The 23,529-nt window shown below is 42.3% G+C and overlaps 1 protein-coding gene across 1 annotated transcript; it reads left to right on the forward strand.

The window, feature by feature from the left end:
• The first annotated feature begins 10,472 nt into the window (after positions 1–10,472).
• Positions 10,473–23,291, forward strand: DACT2 (dishevelled binding antagonist of beta catenin 2). Its single transcript, XM_061990204.1, has 4 exons — positions 10,473–10,812; positions 16,492–16,624; positions 18,047–18,334; positions 20,782–23,291. Exons 1-4 carry the CDS (start codon positions 10,573–10,575, stop codon positions 22,527–22,529), a joined length of 2,409 nt encoding a protein of 802 aa, XP_061846188.1. The 5' UTR covers positions 10,473–10,572; the 3' UTR covers positions 22,530–23,291.
• Positions 23,292–23,529: the final 238 nt, after the last annotated feature.

Here is a 23,529-nt window from a genome sequence, read left to right on the forward strand (position 1 = left end):
AACTGCTATAACAGATCATCAAATTATATGTAGGTAGCACTAAGTCATATACCATGCAAAATTTTCTGCTATTTCTGATAACTGAGATATATTCTAGTGGCACTCATGCTTCTACAGGAATTAGAAAATGCCATCCTTTGGGAGAATTTCTCCGCTGTCTCAATCTTGAAATAGATTTAACTCATCACCCTTTTGACATAGGCCTCTGTCAATTCTGTAAGCTCTTCTTACTGTCCATTCAAGCAAGCCCTCCACAACACCTGTGAAGCCAAGTATAAGAATGTGCACTAGAAGGTAAGACTCAAAATGCTTATTTTATAGCCTAGCATGGGTAAGAATTATATCTGGTACCACTGCAGCCAAAAGGATGGCAAGACAAGTAAGAGACTCCTTGTATGCTCACGTTCTTTCATCAGAAAGAGATATGGAAAGCAAATGTGGCCATATGAGCCTCTTTCAAAGAAATTAGTAGTATATGTTTTCCACAATACCAAATCATCTCACATCGAATTAACTATGTCATATGCCTTTTTACAATCAAAGTCTTTTTAAGGATTCCTTGGGCGTGAGTTGCTAATATTCATTTATAGCACTTTAAATGACTTTCAGAACACAGTATTTTTTAAAAAGCTCTGGTTAAAATTTCCTGTCCCCTGTCCTTCCCAGGTGTTCAAATGGCAACATAATTTGCAATCAAACTTGTCTAATACAAGATCCAACTAAGAATGTAACCAAAGAATCAAGCCCCTGACAATAAACTCAAATATGGTGAAGAGGAATCAGCTGTAGAGATGATGACATGGCAAAGTCAGGGTATAGATAATGTACACATGTGTGTGTGCGTGCATGCATGTGTGTTCACAGCCTATTCACACACCAAAAAAACTGCAAACAAAGCACAAACTCCACAACCTCAGTAGCAGAAGAATTGGAGATCAGCTATGTATCTCCCATTTATCTTCCCCATCCTGGAATGCACAATATGTGCTTTAGCCCATCCCATTGCTGAGCACACAGTCAGTGTCTTAGCATGCTTGTAAGTTTTACATTTGTTTTTCCACAGCTCATTAATGACTTACAACTGCCCTGGTCACCACTCTGCTACAGAGATGATGATGAATTCAGCAGACCCTACATTCAGATGGCAAAGTCATTGGTATACACAACTGGAGTTTTGCAAACTTGCTGGTGTTGTGTAACATGCTGAAAATACAGTCTCAGAAAATAATCACCATCTTCCTGCCAGCATAGATTTTCTGCAACATGCCTAACAGCAAAGAATCATTGTCTGTAAAGTCATTTGATTTTATTCAGTAGCTAGGTTAGCTAACCTTTATAGGAAAGAAAGTAGTTAAAGGGATGTAAATATCACTATTTTAGTTTGTCACTGCTCTTTTTAGACATATAAAATAAAAGAAGCAAAGGCTTTGTTGATGAGAAAATTTTGCCATAATATTTCTCCACTGATGCCTTTAGCAATACTGCAGTCGTGTGATGTAAAGCTGTAAATTTTGCCAATTTATAATGTTGACGCAATCACTGCCATGGTTTTCTCACTGACTTAGCTATAGGGCCCCGACAGGCCTCAGCTTTGGGAAATGGAGACACAATTGAAGCTCTGTGATTAATTCTTTCAAGGTAGACTCAGCAGGAAAGCACACTCCCCAAGGCATGTTTTGCATATGTCTGTACCTTAAGAACAGAGGCAAAGCACTGGTTGAAACAGAGGATTCAGTACATGGAATTTCATCCTACCAAAAGCAAAAAATTGAACATTATCAGAATGAAACAAGGACTTTCATAAGGCTTCTTCTCCCATCTCAGATGTTGCTGACATTGATGTGATTCTGGTAGGATACACATACGCATGCTTTCTAAAAGAAATTTAAGTGAAAACACCTAAAAGAAATTATTTAAGTGAAAACATTTTCCAATTACTACGGTGTTCAGTGTAATTCTTATACACCATCATATAAATCTTATTAGCTCACAAAACTCACTAAAATATTTCTACTAACCATTCAGGTCAGTGGAAAAAATGGATCTACCTGATTTTATCTTTTCTAGAAAAGAGAATGCTTTTCAAAGCTCCCCAATAAAATCAGAGTCCTTACAAGTCAGCAGGTAGTTGGCTTGTTTTTTCTGCTTTTTAGTGAAAGAATCCAAAAGGAGGAGTATGAACACTCAGCAAGCTAAGGGTGCATTATCTGAATGCACTTGATGCCTGTGTAGTCAATAAAAGCACATTACCATGCCATCTTCCGCATTGCAGTCTAACCCACACTACCTGCACAGATCTCCAATGCAAATAAACACAAACACTAGCTAAATTAGCATGCTGTGAAAATGTAAGAGGAATTCATCTTTCTGTGTTCCTGCTGGATATCCTTAAGCTAATTATTTTTAACAAAAAAAAAGTTTTCCTCTTAATGCCCTGACCCAGAATTTGCAGAAGCATTTGGCATGATTGAGAATGAATAGGTCTTTATGCTTCAGTTTAGCAAGATAGCATGTGCCTAACCTTAAGCATAGAAATAGTGCTTTTGACTTCAGTGGACCATTTAGAGTTTGGTGAGTGTTTACATAGCGTGCTTGGGGCTTCCTAATTGTATCTCCTGAAAAGTTTTGCCGTTCTTAACTAAGCTGATTTGCAACCTGCAGGTGACCCTGCTTCTGCAGGGGGGCTGGACTGGATGATCTCTAAAGGTCCCTTCCAACCCCTACCATTCTATGATTCTAAGCTTGTTGATAAATCACCATGAAAGGACGTTTTTCTCCTTTTTTTTTTTCTTTTGGCATTGTGTTTTATTCTCATTGGAAAAACTATTTGAGATTGGTTTGCACTAACTATACTGTAAGCCATATCTGTCCAGAAAATAAAGGTGGTGTCCTTCCTATATAAGTCCTCAGAGTTAATCGGTGTAATACTGCAGTACGGTGAGAGGAATACTTTATACTCTGGAATTGCACACTGGCATGTAGCTTTTCCTGCTGGAAATACATTCATTTTTCAAAGATGAAGGATCAGACCTTATACATACCAAGTTTTTCTTTGTTTTTCAGAGAAGTATGGGACTTTGAAAGATCATAGAGTTATACACACATAATGGTGAAAAGACAAATTCACAGGCAATTCGTAGTTAAGAATCTGATGTGAAGTGTATGAGGTGAAATATAAAGCAACGGGACAACAATACTGTGATTAGTGTAACTTCAAAGGCTTTGATGGATTCACTTTTTATTAATGTTGGAGAAGCAAAAGAATTGGGATCTCTTGGAACAGAGGAAAATAAAAATGATAAATGATTAAATCAACAAAACAGCAGAGGCTGTCATTCCAAATATTTTTAGGAGACAGCTGTGCAATCAAAAATATTTCCAATATTAGCAGAAAAGCCCATAAGTAAAAATAAACTGCACATGTAAGAATGAGAGTAGACCCTGAAATGAGGGATTACAAATCACTTGAAATAACCTGGCATACAAACAGAAAAGGAGGCAGCTTGGATATGCAAGCATGATCCCCTATATTGAAAAACTGATAAAGGGTAATGAAGTAAAGGGAAAGCAATAATGAAGAGCAAGAAGAGAACCAAGAGGAGTGTCTGGAACTGTGCTGCAACGTTGCTGGAACTGTGTTTAACATTAACAATCAGGAAGAGGATTTTAAACAGAATTGTAATGAAATCCCCAGGTGATGTGAACTTGTTAAGCATTATGAATGATAATGAACACAGAAAAATATTGCTAGAGTCAACAGAAATCAGGAGAGAAGGAAGAAAGTGAGGTTCTGCTGAGAAAAAAATGATTGGTGGGGGAAAATATGGAAAGGAGGGAGTTTGCCAGAGAGAATTAGAGAATTGGGACTAATATCAGGATTGACTAGTAGCCAGTTCTGAATTTTCATCAGGATGTCAATGAGTGAGACTACTAGGTATAAAAGAAGATAACGCTTGAAGCGGAGAAATAATCATTATTCTCCTTGACTTCTGATATAACAGCACAAGGCAGATTGTGGCCTGGCTTTGTGTGCCCAATTTCAGGCAAACATTGGCCTGAAAACTGTTCTTAGCAGGGCTGAGGTGAAAAAGGGTAATCAGCACCAACTGAGCATCATCTGGTTCAAGGCTACAAACCACATCAGAGGAGGGCCAGTGCCAACATGGTCATAACAGCCTTAGCCTGCAGGGACACCAGAATGACCATGCTTCCATTTCCTCTTTTCCCAGCTCAAGCAGCCAGCCTGGCTCCTTCCATTAGAACTGAGGTGAGGTTTTGAAGTGATGGGAAAGGACTATTGCCCCTCTCAGCAGCAAGTTACTAACAGCTCCTCTTAAAAAAATCGCCCTACTCCTGCCTTAGTGGAACAGACATCTGGCCAGTTCCTCCCTTGAGGTCTGTCCATCCCATGCTAGAAGCACCCAACATCCACACTTGGCATCTCCTTCTTAGAGAAGCCAATTTAAAAGTTTCCTTTGTCTCCAAAGAGTCTTGCACCAACTTTGTGTCCATGAACACACAGACGTACGGTGACTTTCTGAGCACTGGCCCCAGGCCAACCATACTCATCACATGTGCCCACCAGAAATCTCTGGTTACAATCTGTTGCAAACTTAGACATCTTGCAGTTCAAATGATTTCTCTGTGCTTCAGCTTCTTCTCTGATAATTTAGGATAGTAAGGCTTTCAAGATCCTTGGCAAGAGGCCATTACAACCACATAAAATTGTATCACTTTTTTTTCCCCCCCCATTTTCTATTAGATTCCTACATCTCTCATTCTTTTTGAACACCAACTCCTTTAACTCTGTTTTCTGTCTTAAATTTCAGGCTTCTGTCCTGGCTACTGCGTGCCATTTTTTCTGTCTATCAGGATTTTAGCTACAAAGACTTCAATTGGTGGGTATAAACTGGACAGAGGCAAAAAGAAGCACTTTCATGCTAAACTTGCAACAATCCTCAGCAAAGCCTCCTCCCTTCCCTGCAATCCCACCACTGTGCTGGGAGTGTCACAAGAGAATCAATCTGCAACCCTGTGAAAAATAAACAGAAATAATCACAAAAACAGATGGACATCTCCTAATCCCTGGTAGTTGAAGGCAGGATTTTACTTGTGTTTTTAGAAGGTTCCTTTTTCTAAAGACCTCCATAAAGTCAAATCTGGTTTTGTAGCAGAAGTTGTAAGTCAGCTGCACTCTTGCTTCCTTTTCCCTATCCATTACATGTAAGCTATAGTTCAAAAAGTCCTTTTTTTTTTTTTCAAGTCAAATGAAATTCTCCAAACTCTGGAAAGAGACCTTCACACCACTGATTTGTTTCTTTCTAATTAAATAAAGTAATCCTTGAGACATCAGCCCTTAAGAAGAATGTTTTCAAAGGCAGCTGCTCTGCTAATTAGACAAAATGTCTGGATGATGGCAATTTACTTACAGTCACCTCACGGAGGGACATACAACACTCTGCATTCTCCATCAAATAGGGCTACACCAGAACTAATACTACCCAGTGTGGGAAACACAAGGGTTTAGTCCACTTTCAGGATATTCTTAATGATTCAACTTAACATTTCCAAAAAATGGCAGAAGGCTCCATCCCGTATCACAGCAGAACTCTGTACCACTGAGCATTCTCTCAGTCCTCTTGTATGCTCAGTTCACAGGTTTTTGGACATACAACACGCAAGACTGACAGATATTACAGAATGGTAGAGGTTGGAAGGGATCTCTAGAGATCATCTCATCCAACCCCCTGTTAAAGAAGGTTCAGTTCAATCAGTTCACACAGGAACATGTCCTGTTTTGAAAACCTCCAAAGAAGGAGTCTCCACAATCTCCCTGGGCAGCCTGTGACTGGCCTCTCTCACCCTCACAGGAAAGAAGTTTCTCCTCATGTTCAAGTGGAACTTCCTGTGTTACAGTTTGTGCCCATTAACTCCTTGTCCTGTTACTGGGCTCTACAGAAAAAGACTCACCCCATCCTCTCAACACTCACCTTTTGGGTATTTATAAGCATTGACACACTACCCCCTCAGTCTTCACCACACTACAGGTTTCTCAGCCTTTCCTCCTATGAGAGACATTGCAGTCCTCTTAATTATCTTAGTAGCCCTTCACTTAACTCTTTCCAGAAGTTCTCTATCACTCTGAACTGAGAAGTCCAGAACTGGACACAATATTTCAGATGTGGCCTTACTAGAGCAGAGTAGAGGGGAAAAGATAGAATTAGACAGAACTACACTTTGCTATATCCTGAATAGGATAATGGTTTGTGTGAGGCTTGGTTCAATTCACGTTACTGCTCTGCATCCTCCAACTAACATTCTAAGTATCTATCAGATGTTAACTGCCCAGAAGACTCCCTTAGGCAGTATCTCTGCACGAGACCCTTAGCAGGATCAATGCCAACAGGCTTGTGGATCTCCCAGCAACAAGAGGACAACACATAGGACAGAGAGGCTGGCTGTCAAAGCAAGGATGTTGGTGAACGCACTGAGTTTCTGTCTTGTCAAGAGACAGTCTTAAACAAACAGATTCTTCCTCAACTATTGGTAAGCATAATAATGGCAGTACAGGCTAAAAATCAACTAAAATACACACAGGCTGAAAACTATGTGGGGAGACTTTATATCCTTCCACACAGTAATGGTACCAAAAAACCCTCTGAATTATTTTTCACAACAAAACATAAGCAAACTGCAATTTAGCTCTTGAAGTTGTCTGGTATACCAAAGCATTTTGTGTATTCTGGACTTTATCCAAAGCAAACATTTAACTACTTTTCTTTAAACACATCTTGGAGGTCAATACAAATTGTCCTCCCCTTAACATTAGTCCCACACAAACTGGATAATATGCATACACAAAACAGGGAGTAAAGTCATTTCTGTGGTCACATGAATGATGCGGCTTCACTTTCAACTCCTACCACAGATTTCCTGTTCGATTCCACCTAAAAGAGTTAACCTCTTTGTACATCTCCATCTGCCAAACAGGGTAAATAACACCTGCCTCCTTTCGGTGGTAGTTTATGAGGCTCTGAGGGCATGTCTCTACCACAGGTGCAGGCACACCCAAGCTGGCCCTACATGAGGAGCACTAATTGCATTACTCATTTTCCTAGGGATTCAAAATAAAATGCCCAGAATTCAATTTACTGAAGTGCTGAGTGCTTGGAACTGCAACTGAAGTCAAAGAGAATTCTGCCTGGAACAATAACATACATATATATTAACTGTATAATACTAAGTACACTGAGAAATCAGGCCAAAGGCATCTCCAATGGGCATCTAAAATGAGCGATCATCTCTGAAATGAAACTTGGTGCCTCAGGTCCAGAAAACAAAAACAGGTTTATACCTTTTGATATGTTGTAAAGACATTATTCATTCATAAGACATTTGAAAGCTAGAATGCTAACTATATTTTTAAAAGGCAAACGTAAATTCTATAGGCAGTGCACAGTTTAAATGATATGCGGCAAATAAGGCACGGGCTGGAGCATCAGAACAGAGGATGCGGAGTAGCTGCCTGCCAATCACCTGTCTTTCATTCTATACACTTATTGAGGAACAGACTTGTGGAATGACATTGTGATCACATCACACAAATCAGGACCTAAAATAAGGTTATGTAGACAAATTGTTTTATTTCTTGTTGGTTTGGTGTCTTGATTTCACAACCATATCACTCGTTTAACACAGTTATTTCGTAAAATTTCATTTACCTCAGGATCCATATGTGGAAATCAGAAATCGTATTCCGACTCTTACATAAATCAAGAGTAATGTCTTTTAAATTAATGGAATGAAGAGAACATAAGTGAAAAATCAAACTTTTTTGACTCCTGAAAAGCATATGCTACGTTTCAGCACTTGGATTCAGTGTACAAAGATAGGCAGCAAAATGGGGTGCTACTTTAGATGGTTCCACTTTTATATGTCATTATTAAAGTCTAGTGAAACCTTACAGAGTATCGATATCAAACATTCTTTTCAACCAGTCACTGAAAATAGAAGAAGTCTTGTAAGTCCCTAATATGAAGCTTTCACTTTTACCTCTACCAACCTGGTATAAAATCTCATCGTTTTAAATTTGAAGGCAATTCACACCTTTTACACTCTCCTCCAGAAATTGGATAATACAAGCTATTTGTTGAGTTATCTGAAAAGATTAAGTGACATCATAGGGGTTCTGGGGAAGAAAGTAATCAGTACAACAGAGGGGATAATCAAGAAGCTGATTAGAATAAAGATACTGCTGTGATATAGCCCATTTGGGATTTAATGTATGAAAAGATAAAAAGATGAAAGAACAGGAAGAACAAAGAGCAAGGGATAACAGTTCCTCGTAAAGAAAGAAAGATATATGACCTTATATTATCTCATTCTCCTAGCAAGTATATACTAACTGGTATTTGTGTCAGTGACTTGTATTTAGTCATGTTAGAACATGGTTGGAATAGAATAAGGAACTGCACTGTATGTTTGTTTTAACAAGTGCCAAGATAAAATTTACAAAAAAATACTCATGCCTCCAATGGCACTTTTTGCAAGATTCTTGCCACATGCCACACAACGGTGGATGTCTGCCACCCTCCAAGAGGTGACAACATTTCATGCTGCCTTTTGTCAGCACCTTCAAGAGCATCTTGGTCTTGAACTCTTTTTCTTTCCACCTTGTAGATGAAGAGTTTAGTCATCCTGGCATTGAGGCATTGCTCTACACAGGGAAGTTCAGTGAGATGAATGGGGAAGGAAGGAGAGGCACATTCATTAAAGAAAAAAAACCACCTCAAACATGCCTTAGGTGATGTCATACATGTCATCCCTCATACACTCTTCAACTAAGCACTGTAGTGCTGTGATCATCAGTCATTCCTGTTCCTGCAGTTCCAGCAGCAGCTGGAACATTTGTTTATATTTATGCATGACTTGTCAGAATAGGACCTCTCTGGACCCCTTCTGACATAGTTCAACTTTGAAGGGTAAATATTGTTCTCAAATCTTCAAGCTACTTGAAAACTGTTGAAAGTGACATGGTAAAAGCAAGGCTTGGTCCTACTGGGATTATCAAATAATATGTTGCACAGGACCTGATAAACAAAACACATGAATAATTTGTCTTCCCTCTCCCCCAAAAGGAGCTGGATTTGACATTACTGTTTCTGATATTCCCGCAGTAGGGACTGCTACAGGCAAACCTAGGCTGACTACAGCCTCAGTGGCGGAAACTGCCACCCACACATGGTATCAAATGAAGGGTACTTGAACAGATGACAGAGCAACTAGTTCCCACTCACCCAACTCATGTATCTCAGCACAAAGTCAAGTGGCATTCAAATTAAAGTATGCTAGCTTTTAAAGATATGCCACAAGGTGAACAGTCGTGGGTTGTGTGTGTGCTCACTGCTTCACAGAAAACCATAAACTCTTCCTGAAATTATCTCGATCTCTTGAGAGTGGCACACAGTGATCTCATGATCTGTGGTATTCCAATGCTTCCTATTTCAGTGTAGGCAGCAGAAAATTAGTCTCCTGTAGCATGGTCTCCATTGTGTTCACCAGACTCTTGGCATCAGGCCTTCTTCTGCCACTCCGTATCACTATAGACTGCTTTGATACCTGCTAACCACTACCTCCTAAGAAGATGAAGCTGCCTTTCTTGGGAACACACACATTTCTAGGTAGCAACAGCACCATAGCCTTGGATTTCCATGACCAACTGTGTCTTCAGGTACTATTTAAAGAAAGTCCTTAGCGCTTCAAATGACTCAAGAGGGTGCAGCCACTCCTTGACCTCACAAAACATGTCTTTATATTGCTTCCAAGGTGACAATAATTCGGTATATGAAAGTGAACTTCTGCAATTAGATCCTGGTTGGGCTGGTTTCTGGAGGGCAAGTGAGGGATGCCAGTACTGTGCCTATGCCTGACAGCAAACACCAGCAACAGGGGAAGGCAGGGAGTTAAAAGCCCCATGCTTTTGCGAGGGAAGCGTTCTACCTGTCAGCGCTCACCGCACCCTATCTTCGCATCGTTTCCATCTGCAGGTGGCTGCTGCACGACAGCGAGCTCGAGTCTGTCTTTCGCGGCACCTTCACTGCACTCCTAGCCCGGACGGGCTCCCTCGCCCCGACGTTGCGCGGGGGCCCCTCGTCCGGTGGCTGGACCGGGGAGGTAGAGCGAACGCTCCGTCCCTCCTCACCGCCTGGGCGGGGGCCGGGCGAGGGCTGCCCCCGGGGCCGGGAGGAGCCACCCCTGCGCGGGGCGGAGGGAGCGCACGGGCACTGTCTCCTCTCAGCGCTGATCCACCCCAAGAGGTGGCCCCGGCGCTGCCCGGAGCCGCAACCCTCTTCCCTCTCCTCCCTCCCTCGTCCCCTCCCTCCCGCGTCCCCACCTCTCCTCCAAAACCGCAGGAGCCGCTGCGGCCGCGCTACACTCGCTTCGGTGCCAGCATCGGAGCGGGGCGTGAGGGCCTTGGCGCAGGCACGGTCCGGGGTGGGAGCAGCCCCGCCGCCTCCGTCTCTTCCCCCGCAGCCCCAGTGCCATGGCCAGTGTGGCAGCTCGGCGTTGACGATGCTGCTGGGCACCCCGCGGGCGGGCGGCTGGGATCGCGGCCGGGTGGGCGAGAGGCTGCAGGCGGCCCTGGCCGGTCTCCAGGAGCTCCAGGTGCTGCGGGAGAAGCAGCGGGAGCTGGTGCGGGCCGCCCTGGCCATGCCGCAGCGGCCGGCGGCGGGCGGAGGAGAGCAGCCGCGGTCAGCCCGCAGCAAGGAGCACCGGCTAGAGGCCACCCTCACCGCGCTTAAGGAGCAGCTGGTAAGAAACGGGACGGCTCGTTTCCTGCCTCCGAGAGTCCTGCGGGGCCGCGGTGCTGAAGGCGGGCGGAGGGGAGCGCCGCCGGGCCGCCTGCACTGGGTCGCTGGCGCCCGGCTACCCCTCGGGACCGGTAACCCTGGGTGGGGGGTGGTCGCTGGGGCTAGCTGCGGCGGCCGCGCCCGTCCCCGTCGCAGCCGTTATAACGGTCGCTTCTTGTCCTCAGGCGGGGCTCACCTGAGCGCGTATTCACCGACGCGAAATGCGTAGCGTTGGTAGAGGGCTCTGTGCCAAGAGGAGCGCTGAGAAGTTGTTACTTAGCCGGCATTGCTCATTCATCGGAGCCGAGGGGTAGGAGATGATTAACTTCAGTAGTACACGTATCACACTTGTGAGCGCTCAGCTCTTAATTGCGGTAGCCGTTTGAGTAGGAGATCAAAAGACACAGGGAGATATGCAGAAACAGACACAGCGCTCAGGGGTTTGGTACAGTGGGAGAGGGGGTGTGTGTACAGTTACGTGTGTGTACACCTAAGTGTGCCCACGCAGTTGTGTGCCAGTGGCAGTCAATCTGCTGGGAAGGGGTTCGTGGGCCAGGACTACTTTGTTCTTGCCACGGCTTGTGTGATCAAAAGAGAGGAATAACTGAATGCCAGGCCTTGTGTTTGAAGTGTTACACTGGCCGCTTGCACAGCGTTTCATAGGTGAGACAACAATCCAAGGGTAAAGGGCTTTAATCTTTAGTACGGGCAATTACACACTTCAGTAAACTCAGACTTAATTCAGAGCCCTTTCCCTCCTTGCAATGGTGCAAGGCTTGGCCATCAGTTCCCAATCGGGTGTGAAAAAAGCATGGTTATTTGCTCCCCATAGGCAGCTTTATCAGGCAGCATCTCAGAATAAAATTGGCTTTAACCTTCAGGGAAACCTAGTCACCACATGTGAAAACACAGCAGCAGACATATCTTGATTAAAGTAAAAATTGCAAAGCAACTGAACTGCCAGCCACTTGATTGCTTGTCATTGATAATTTTAACTAATGGCTCTCTTTAATTATTTATTTATTTTAACTAAAAGAAAGAATTGAAGGCATTTATTGCCTGTCTGAGGCCACTGGGTTAACAGAAACACCTAATAACTTCAGACCATACTGACTGTTCTTTTTCAAGTCAGCTGCTGTGCGTTAATTACTCATTTGTTTATGTATCTTTCAAATAAAATGAGAACATAGAAGATTAGCTTGTCAGGACTTTACTGGCACCTTACAAGTAATTCCAAAGACATGCGAGAAATTAGCCATTAAAGTGGAAGGAGAGAAAAAAAAGGCCTTTAATTTCTGCCCTTAGAAGTACAAGAGTCTAGAGGATAAGAGTAAGGCAGCACACTGCTGGATGTCACCAGTAGGTGCCAGTGCAATTATGGGAAACTTATCTTCTGAGGGTGCCTGGGAAGGAAGTGTCAATAAAGCTTGAGGGGGACGGCTCTCGACTAAGTAAATACAGTGAGAGGTTCTTCAGCAAAAATTCATTTGTTCAAATGCTTAAAGTAGTGATACAAAGCTCTTCCAACTGACTTGGGGCTGCAGGAAGCTTTTCAAACTGGTGTACCTGGTACCTTGATTGGGTTTTTTCTCCTGCAAATTGCAGACATGTATTTGAGTAGAGGTGCATATCTCAAAGCTGTTCAATAGCACAATAAACCAGTTGGAAACAAGCTTTTCACAGCTTTTCACATCTGTAGTCTACAGATCCAGGAACTCAGCAACCACAGGCTGAACATTGTTTCTTGATGACTCATGAGCAGCATATTGTAATCAAAACCCTTGAAAATTCTGTTTGTGATCACAGGAAATTAAGTTAAAACTAAAACCAACAGAAAATTCAAAGCATGGCATTGCTCAGTGTTACGTCTTCATTGTTGTTCTTGGCCCATAGATGACAGAGTATTTGATAGCTGCTCTATAATCTTTCAGGTTGAAAAACTCATGAACAATGTAAACGTAGCTTTGCCTTGCAGTGTATCTTGATCCAATCTTCAAGTAGGGCTATAGCCCTGAGCTTTAGCATGGTCGTTGCTTAATTCATTAAATGTTTGGTCCTTGCAATGAAAAATGAGGAAGGTGTATCAGCTGGAGCTGGCTCAAAGCATCTCAGCAATGGGAACAAGGCAGATAATGAGTCAAGCCAGGCTTCTTCTGGAATGTTGAGGTAAGAAACAGAAGAGCACAGGCAGTACCTGTAAGGAGTCAAGCAGGAAGTGCTGTAGGGACCATGTGTGGATGCCACTTCATGTCCTAATCTCTTCCCCAACAACAGGTACCAGTGACAGCCAGCAGCTGGCCTTTCTAGCAGTCTGCTGTAGGCAGCAACCTTGCCAACTTTATATCCTTTTTTTGCCCTAGTCAGTGGCTCTTTTTGGTGGCCAGCTCTTTTTGGCAGCTGCAAGTTACAATGATGCAGGCAGGATCAACTCTTTTTAGCAAAAGAGAAGCTAAGTAATGCTGTCAGTGATCCTAAAGGTGCTAAACTAGTCTGTTGCTGAGATGCTTTGAGCCAGCTCCAGCTGCTACAGCGCTACCTGAAACTAGTCTGTTGGCCAAACTACATCCTGGTGATACGGAGAAAGAAGAGATGTAAATTCAGCCTAGTACAAAGAAAGAAATTTATGATGCTTTCACTGTTAAGAGTAGATGGATATCTAAGACTCCAGCATCCAGTATTTTCTCAGCTTTTTTCCTCAGTGAATGTATTTTAAAAACTAGTTTATCTGAATCTGATGATTTTGTTTTGAAAGCTTTCAAGTGGATTTTGATGTAAAAATGTGAGAAGGGACACATTGTACTGAAGACCAAAAAACCCCATTGTTACCCCAGATTTTGCACAGGTTTGGGTTTTTTTCCCTTTAGATAAATAGAAAAAAAATCATCTCTTAAACCGTGGAATATTTTTTTTAAATATTAGGCTAACTTTAAAGATTTTGTCAACTGAAAGAAAGAGATGCTTCCAGAAGGAATTCACCTCTCCCTGGAATAAGTATCTGGGATAGATGAGATTAATTTTCCTCCAAAACTGATTGCTTTACACCATCAGTTACAAAAAGACACAAGGATGAACGGATTTTAGATGTGCAAAACCAGGGAAGATTAATGCTAACTTTTGTCCATTCCAAAATACAGTTGGATGAATAAAATTATGAGGTGCTAATCTACAACCAAAAACTGCCAACCCCTTCCTTTAATTGAAGAGATTAATAGTTGAGTAGTCAAGTATGATCAGTGGTTTTTGGTGTCTCGATTTGGGATGTCAATTTATGTTGACTTTAAGGAACCCACTTTTCAGAGGATGTTCTTCCTTCTGAAAAATGACTAGCATGACAACATCCCAGATTCGTCTCCCGAAAGCTGTAGGCCAGTAATAGTACAAAGTTGAATTGGAAGTTCTATTCCTGCATTGTGCCATGTGCAGAAATCTTTACAGCTGCATCGCCCAAAGCAAATAGGTGGTTTCACCTGTGAGGTTTTCTCTCATGTAAAATTCATGTTGTGAATTTAGAGTGTGTTTAGGGCTTGTTGTTAGCCTGCTGCCTAGTGTGGTTATTAGAGCAATAACAACCTCAAGCAAACACACCGGAAAAGGTATCCAAATGGTTTGAAGAATGCTTCTTGCCTTGGAGTGCAGAAGGAGTTAACTGAAAGATCAAAGCTATGAAGTCTGCTGGAAACATGAAAGCCTAATGGTGTGAGACACTATAAAAGGGTTAAAAACGATGATGTAAATCGTGTGTTGGTTAAAATGCTGTGAAAGCGCAGACAGAACCTGGAGGTATAATAAATAATCTTTGAATACCTGAGAGCCTTATGGCCTCTCTGTCATTAATCAGAAACAACAGACTGAGGGATTGGCTGGCAAAACATTAATCATTAAGCAATTAATTCCAGCCATGAAAACAAAACTTTGTGATTTCCTGGGTAGGTGGGATTGAAGGAAGTATGGCATGACATGTTTTTGCTTTTTCACCATAAAGGAAATAAGAAAGTACTGAGGAGGTCATACGTTCACCATTCAGATGGAACAGAATATTTCCTTCATTATCCAGTTCTTCCCTTCTTTTTTGTGTATATGAAGTGGAAGAAGGAAAGTCACCATAAGTGTTCCTAGGATGCAGTAATGAACCTCTTGAGCTTAAACCTTTCTAGATATGTGAAACTAACAAAAAGGTGCTTTATTTGTTGTGTCTTACATGTTCCTCCAGTTCTCTATAAAAGCATGCTAGAACTAAGTTTTTATTCGTCACAGAAGCATCACCAGCTTTTTTTTCTCTTTTCCTTGAACCTCAGTTTCTAGTAATTTTTAATTACCTTAGGAACTTAGCTTTCCTAACTTTTAGTATTTATAAATATGGAGAAACCTAAAAATGGAAGTATCAAAATCTGGATAATCTGAATGCAAGGGAAGTGAAGTAAAAAATGTGTACATACTGGTTTTGATTTTCTGGATATTGTTTAATTTTAGAGATACTTTATTAGTTCGAGGGACCTAGACTTTTTTTTTTCATATTTGGGGTTGGAAGTGCTCCTAGAACTGTCACTTGCATTTTTAAATCTGGAAGGTACACATAAAGATGAATCTTAGCTGTGTTTTTCTCGCCATTACTGAGTGGAAACCTAGCCCCTGAAGGGCTGTGAGCACAACTTTGCAACCAACTTCAAGACACCACCTTTCTATAAAGTACTATTGGATGGATGGTGAGGTGTGATATAATTAGAAGCTGCCTAAATAACGACTGGGCCTGAATCATTTGCCAAGTGCCATGTGAGAAGTTTGTGACAGAAGCCAACTGTGGTTCTTTGGCTGGTACCTAACACCTGGCCATCTGCCTTGCCAAGCTGATGACATAAATATTGGGTGAGCAACAGCAAGAGCTGTTACCTCCGACCAGCCTGGTCAGTGATTGCAGTAGGATCATGTTGCTGGCTTCTGAAGGATTATTCAGAAGCTTGAGACAACAGTTATTTTAAATGCAGTCATTTTCACAGCAGTACTCAAATGCCACCTCCTCTTTGCATAAAATGTGTGGAAATATCTAACCACGAGACACACAAGAAAACTTTCAGCAAAATAAATGTCAGAATTTGTGCAATGTGCACTTTCAGATATAAAGCCATATCATCAAAGCCAAGGGGTTTGCTGAAATCATGCTGCCTTTGCTTTGTGTGGCAATAAGATACTTGTACATAGAGCAGTTTCTTTTCATCAGGCAGCATCTTGGAGTTTATGCAGACAATCCCTAATGCTTGTGTTATCCTCTGCTCAGAGGCAGTATGTGGCAAAACACAGGGAATATATTGATGTATTAATTAGTTAAAAGTTTGCGGTCCTCTTTAGAGATATAGTTCCTGCCATAGATGTAACAAAAAGCCCAAAGGTTAAAGTAAGTGTATTCAGTATGAAAACTTGTTTAGCTGAGAAGAAGACAATATACACAAAGAAACAGAGTGTTTTGTACTTGTCTGTTATATCAGTTTCCTTACAGAGAACCAATTGCAACAGTCCCTAGTTAAGCAAAACACTTTGTGAGAGGAGAATCTGTCTGGCACAGATGGCCTGAATTCATGCATTGCCTCAGAGATTCTGACTGTGATTATTCTTCATTTCCTTCTTTTTCCCTCAACTTGTGGATTAGTCTCGTTTGAGGAGACAGGATGTCGGCTTGAAAAGCCACCTGGATCAGCTAGACCAACGAATAAGTGAGCTGAAATTGGACGTCAGTAAGACCTCCAGTGAATACTTGGATAGTGATAGCCGGCCCAGTTCAGGTAATGTGCACTTGATTGTTTATTCCCAGGGGTGTGGTGCTAGGAAAACTGAACAGTGTCAACTGCTTAGCAATATCCTCTGTATTGTTTGGTCAGGAGCAGCGCCCTGTGGCTGAGGTAGAGAGTAGTCTTCTGGCACAGAGCACACTCACAGAGCTGGTGGAAATTTTCCTGCAAAGTTGATTTAGTTGGAGAATGCTTATTCAAACAGTATTTTTTCTGGATTTTGTCTTCTATTTTAAAATGGCCATTTTAGACACAAATGGAAGGATTTCTTATTTAATCGCCTCGTCCAGTAGAGAATGACTCTTGGCAAAGTGGCTGAGTACTTACTAGAAGCAAAGGATACCAACATCCATGTCAATGCTGTGCACTGATTCCCAGAGTCCTGAATCTCACTAAGGCTTTGAAGATCATCTCCACTGCAGTGCTCTGGCCAAATTAATGTGTTTTCATTTACATAAAAATGAAACAGCTCCATCAAAAGATGCTGAGAAAAACCAGCCCACCAGTTTGCTGACTAAAGCTGTCATTGACAGAAGAGATTGAGTTTCAGGTTTCTGGTCTGAATCACAGAGCAAGCTGTGCAGGGGATTTTTAACAGTCAGGATGTCTGTTAAAACCAGTTTCTGTTACCTAGTCTTGGACTATAGCAATACTTCTTTTTAAACAGAATTTTGAAAAGCCTTAAGTCTTCAGTGAGATGGAGAGTTGTTTGGTTTTTATTTATAGCATATGGATTTGCAGCCAGGTACTTACACTGGACGTAGAAAGTGCAGGTTTCTGTTGAGTGTGTAAATTCAGCAGTTGTGTGCTTAGACACATACACGCAGTTCAAAAGGAACCAGATTTCTTTTGTGTTCACTTTGTATAGAGAGAAATAATAAAAGTACCTATCTTCAATTTATACAGAGCCTTTTTTAATATTTCCATAGTTAACTGGCAGTGAGCCCAAGACCTGGAGAGGGAAGATAGCCCCTCATTTTCCACCCTTAGCTGTTCCAACTGTCATGGACTTGGCAGCTGTGATCACAGGCAAATTTTGCGCTACTTTCCCATCCAAGCTGTGCACAAGTTACAACAGCATAAGATGGCCCTGTTTTACACCAGTTACATCATAGTCCCCAAAGACATTCTCTAGTGCAGAGCTGGGCGTGATGGCGCTGCACTTTACCCCATCCCACCCTCAGAACTAAGCGTGCATATGTGTGCCAAGCTGGCTCAGGGCCTAAGTATGCAGAAGCCCAATAAAAGGTGGTTGAATTAGAGTATGCCTCTGCTAAAGTTACCCAAATAAATGATCATAAATTTAGGCCTGTGGCATATGGCAAATCAAAATTTTATTCTCTGCATGTTTCTTCTGCAGAGCATGTTTAGTTACTGTAACTGAGAATTATCTTACTCTTTATTGTAACTCTGCAGGCTTCTACGACCTGAGTGACGGTGGTTCTTGCTCACTCTCCAATTCTTGTACCTCTGTGTACAGTGAGTCTATCTCCTCATCTCATACCAGTCTCTTGCCCAGCTCTCAGCACCCAAGAGCAAGGCTCAGTGTGTTTGATTACCGACCCAAGTCTGCAGATGAAACTACTGTGCACACCACCAGCTTCCAACAGCAAGGAACCTATGACAGCGACGGATGTCGGCTTACAGCTAGCACAGATATTTCTGGGACTCCTGCCAGGTCCCGACCAAGGCCAGTTTCCACAGGTAATCAACTGCAGAACTGGATACTCATTCAAGAGAGGGGCAGAATCCTGGTTAATAACTCTTAGGACCTAATATCCCAATATGTAATCAATATACAGCACTCAGCTTCAATATGCAAAGTCAGAATTAATCAAAACCACAGAGCTAAAGCATTTACTATTCAAGTTTCACTTGTCTCCATACTCTGATGCTTTTGAACAATAGGAAATACAAGGACAAATGCATTTAGAAATAGAAAAATAGTTGAGTACGTGAGATCAAATTGTAATAGATGTTGAGATACTTTTTTTAATTTTTTTTTATTTACCTGTTTGTGAAATGAGAAAAAAAGTCAGAAACTTTCCTGCATTGCAACATTTCACTTACACCCCAGGAGGTTGATGGTTTCTTTGCTATGGAGATAGACTAGTATAAAAAGAGATAGCTGATGTTAAGTATGGGTGCAGGAGTGAGGCTACAGACCTTCAGCCCTCCTTCCTTCCTTCCTTTTTCCACTACCATCTACCTCTTACTTCCTTCAGTGTGAGAAACAAGTAGTGGGGTAGTAGTGAATGTAGTCTTGAAGAAACAGTTCTTGCAAAGTTGACCACATTGCAGGAAGTAAGGCAAGATGTTACTTCAGAAAAGCATTATTTAGAGAGGGGAAGAAATTTCTCTTTTCATCTCCTTAGCTTGTCCTCACAGGTAACTGCAGATACAAACCAATGTCCTTTTCTTTCAGTGGCAAGTGAAAAGCTTGCTGATACACCACAAGCACAGCATTCTTTTGATATCTTCCTGGTTTGTTTGCACAAGAAAGCACCATTAGACGTTTCCAAAGATTTCCTAAAGAATTTTCGTTATGAAGATGTTTGAAAAATTATCATCCCAACCTTTGTGTAGCAGGTCTGTGAGTGCCTTAGGTAGGAAACTGCAGACAACAGCAAATTTTGAAGTCTTTCAAAAGCTTCCTGTCATGGGACAGAAATAGTCACTGTAAGTGAAATATGTGGTTGAATTTGATGGGTGGGTTTTCTGGTAGCATGAAGCAGCTAAGGTTAGCTAAGGATTTGTTGGCACTGAAGTTTGCACTGTTGTACAGAGAAATCCAAGCTAACTGCAGATGGTTGCAGTACTCTTGGTACCAGAGGTAAAACAGCCCCATAGCACTTTATCGGATGACTTGTCTGAATGGAACAGTCTTGCATCACACAAGAACACAGCCTGTTCTCTCTGCACACAGGAAGTGCTCTTGAGAGGAATTTGCAGCTGTCAAGTGTAACTTAAAGCAACCTTGACAGTACTGCAGAAATTAAGAGTTCTGAATTGGCGGCCATAAATGCCACCTTCAGGGACTGAGTCTCCCATCTGCCTGAGTAGTTACGCTTAGATCTTTTTCTCTGTCACAGTAAAGGTTCCTTAGACCATATTCTACATCCTTAAGGTTAATTTTTACCCACTCTCCTCCCCTCCCCTCAGAATTGTAGCATTCCTGATTTTTCTCACTTTTAATAAGATGTCTGAATATTTTTTTTTATTGAATTAAATAAATTACTTATTTGAGAGGGACAGGAGACTGGTAATGTTGCTGTCAAGTGAAATGAGACCTCCAATTAGGAGTTTTCATTGGATTTAGAGTTAGGAAAAGTACAATCATATCACACTCTAGCCTATGGGACACATGAATCTTTAATGGCTCTCCCATGTGCATTGAGTGCTTCTATTTACTAATGCTTTACTAAAGCAAAATGCAAAGGAGTAAACAACTGCATCTTCCAGTATTTAAGAGGTTAAGAAACATTATAACCTAGGGTCTGTTTAAGTTCTCTTAAAGCAGCTGGTTGAGTACTATAGATTTTTCCAAGGTACACAATATCAAGACATTGGGGTAAAAGCTGGGATTCAAATTTAACTACTTAAAAAAAATTACCATTGGTTCTGCATGCTGGAAATTTCAGGAATTTCTGAGTTACAGTCATATATCCAGAGAAGTCTTTATCCTATCCTGGGGGAAAAGTGTTCAAAACTGTATCTGTTATATTGAATAATTTTACATGACATTCAGCTTCAGGCTTTCTGATTTTGGATTCACTTTTAATCTCTGCTAAGAAATAAAAATAATGCCTCATTTTGTTCAGTTGTTTGAGTTCCTATTAATCTGTGACATTCTAGAACATTTTTTATATGCACAGATTTACTTTCACCAAAGTAGCACAGTTTAAATTTCCTGCAGAGGCACGAGTTTTATTACTGGCATTAAAAGCCATTCTAATATCCATTATGCTCAGGAGAATAAAAGCCTTGAAGTAATTCGGTGATCTTGGAGGACTGAAACTCTTATCTTCATTCCTGATACTGATTTTAGTAAAAGCTAGCACATCCCTCTGAAATAGCACTTCTAGCATAAGACAGTTTGAATATAATTGTCTGTGATTTAATTAGGTTATTTATTTTCATCCACTGTGTAGGTGACTTGGAAAGACTCATTCCAGCAGACACTAGGTTTCAGAAAGAGACAGATCCCAAATCCATGTTGCCTCTATGCCACACTGGAGACGTGGACCCCAAATTCCAGAGTGACTTGGTCTCCAAGAATGGCATTGATGTGTATCCTTACCCAAGCCCCCTTCATGCAGTGGCTTTACAAAGTCCACTTTTCTCCCTGATGGGGACATACCCAGAAACAGACCTCCAGGCTCCTCCCAGCAAACCCACGCCTAGTGCAACAGGTCCCATCTTGATTAGGACTAGGCCAACCCCTGAGGCCAAGCCAGGGGGTTACATCAATAAATTACTGCAGCTGACAAGATGCAAAGGGAACAATCGGTCTGATGCCAGTGAGTGGGTTTCAACAAAGACCCAGCCAGCCACAATACACCAGAGACTCATTATAACCCCCAGTGCTGGTGGAGTAAAAATTAACAGCAGCAGCAGCCAGCTGGAAAAACAAGCAAGTTCTCCAGAAAGTAACAAAGCTGAAGGGAAGCTGCAGAGAGAGGTGCCTGAGGGGGAATATGCCAAGCAGCAGGAGACCATGCACTGTGTGAATGAAGAGGAGCCATCCACTCAGCCTGATGCAGAGCCATCAGCTGTGAATAGTTATTATCCTGCCAGGTCAGCGAGGGGCTCTCCTCTGGCAGAAGCAACAGAGAGCAGTGTGGAGCTGCTGTGCCAGGAGGACTCCAGCCCAGGCACCTGGAACTCTAAAGCTGTCCCACCCAGAAAGCTGCCTCTCAAAAAATGTGGCAATGCCAAATTGGCTAACGCCAGAGGTCACGAGCGAGTGGCACAGAGTGAGTTTGTTCATGCTCAGTTTGTCCCTGCAGAATCCCACCAAGTCCGGGTCAAATTTGCTAGCTCCAAAACAAAGGCAGTGAAGATAAAGAGGAGGAACAGTGAAAAAGTACTACGGCCTGGGAGGCAAGCCTTCTGCATGGAGAAGACGAGAGGGTCCCATGGGGCTGTCAGGCTGCCTACTGAGTGGAATCAGCCCCAAAGACCACATGGAGCAAAAAGCCTCGTGCGGAGACCTTCACATTCTGGTGATGTGACTGGCAGGTCATGCTCAGAGTCCAGCCTGTTCCCTGTGCAGGTCAGGCTCCCCACCGTGCCATCCAGGCCAGAGCTCTACAGAGCCTCTGCCAATGCGCTATATGACGTAGACACTGCCAACAAGAAGAAGCAGCGCAAATGGCAGTCCACAGTGGAGATCTCTGCCAAGGCCCAGCTGGCCAGCCTCTCTAGTAGCTTTGGCCTGGGAGCACCGAGGCAGCCAGCAAGGAGGGCGGGTGTCCTGCGCACTGTCAGTATGAGGACTCGCTCCAAAAGTCAGCGCCACGGAGCTTATGCCAAAAGCGAGTCAGACCATTCTGAGTACTCTGCAGAGTGCACATCCCTCTTTCACTCCACCATCGCAGAGACCAGCGAGGGAGAGGTCAGTGATTTCACCACTAACCGTTTCGGGGACAGCGAGTCTAGTGAAAGCGATTCAGATGGCAGCAGTAACAGTAGCAGCCTCACCCTTGACTATGATGAGGGGGATGAAAGTGAGCTGATTTGGCCTGAAGGTTCTGTCAAGCAATCGGGGACTGTCCAGACCTCTTCCAAGTCTCTGCCTCCAGTGCCCAAAATCTGTCGCATCAAAGCTTCAAAGGCACTAAAGAAAAAGATTAGGAGATTCCAACCTGCCTCTCTGAAGGTCATGACGATGGTTTAAGGGAGAGCAAGCATCTGTTTCTTACAGTGAGATATCCTGCTGGCTCTCATTTGCAAAACAAGAGAGCCCATGTGCAGAGAAAAGGATTTGCTTAAATGAACTGTGAATAACCCCTGAATCAACACAAGGGATCTTGTTTGTTAATGCCTGGACATAAATGTCACTGTATCTAATTTCCTCTTTTGCCATTTATTCTGTAAATATGGATCTATGTATATTGTGTGATGCCTTTTTTTTTTTTTCTACTATGCAGAAGGTACACCATGGTGAAAATGAGAACAACCTCTGCCAATAAGATTTTACAGGCAGGCTTTGTTGACTGTATGTACCCACGGAATCAGTCTGACACATAAAGGATTCCCAAAAAGAGGGACTCTTTCCAAATGGATAGCATCCCTCCCTCTTGTGAGGAATTCTTTGCAATCTGAAGTCTGCATTAACTGTCCAGCTGTCACTGTGCTCAAATGGAAAAGCTCTCAGTGTTTTCCATGTTTTACTTAATTTCAAATCAACCCTTCCAAACATCAGGACAAGTCTGTTCCATAAAAACATGCTATGTCTAGTCAAGAAGGCAAATGTATTTATGAATGAAAATGTGACTTCAATTTGCTTCCTGTTTTCAAAACTGAGCGAATAGGGTTTTTTCATTTCAGACTCCCTCTTGATGATGTTCCATGTTAATGTTCATTTGTTGAACGGCTGAAAGAACATGAGGGCACGGTGCCACAGCATGTGAATAGCTGGGACAGATCATAGCTTTGCCCCTGAAATTGTAAACTCAATAAATACTATTTAATGTACTTCTCAAAATTGTGCTTGTCTGATGTTTAAAGAAAATTACTCTGAACATGTTGTCAGATGCAGACTGCAGAAGAGCTTTCTTCAGTGAAACAGGTCTATGTGTTCATGATCACTATGCAGAGGGATTCTTTTCTTTTCTAAAGGATTGCTGTAGCTCAATCAGACCTTTCAGCGTCTACCTCAGGAAACCTGCTTCAGC

Source organism: Colius striatus, chromosome 2 (genome assembly GCF_028858725.1).
Source record: "Colius striatus isolate bColStr4 chromosome 2, bColStr4.1.hap1, whole genome shotgun sequence".
NCBI classification, from domain to species: domain Eukaryota; kingdom Metazoa; phylum Chordata; class Aves; order Coliiformes; family Coliidae; genus Colius; species Colius striatus.

Coding starts and splice junctions, on each gene's coding strand:
- DACT2 (XM_061990204.1), top strand. CDS start 10,573: ATGCTGCTGGGCACCCCGCGGGCGGGCGGCTGGGATCGCGGCCGGGTG. Junction 16,625..18,046: donor TGATAGCCGGCCCAGTTCAG/GTAATGTGCACT, acceptor GTAACTCTGCAG/GCTTCTACGACCTGAGTGAC. Junction 18,335..20,781: donor ACCAAGGCCAGTTTCCACAG/GTAATCAACTGC, acceptor TCCACTGTGTAG/GTGACTTGGAAAGACTCATT.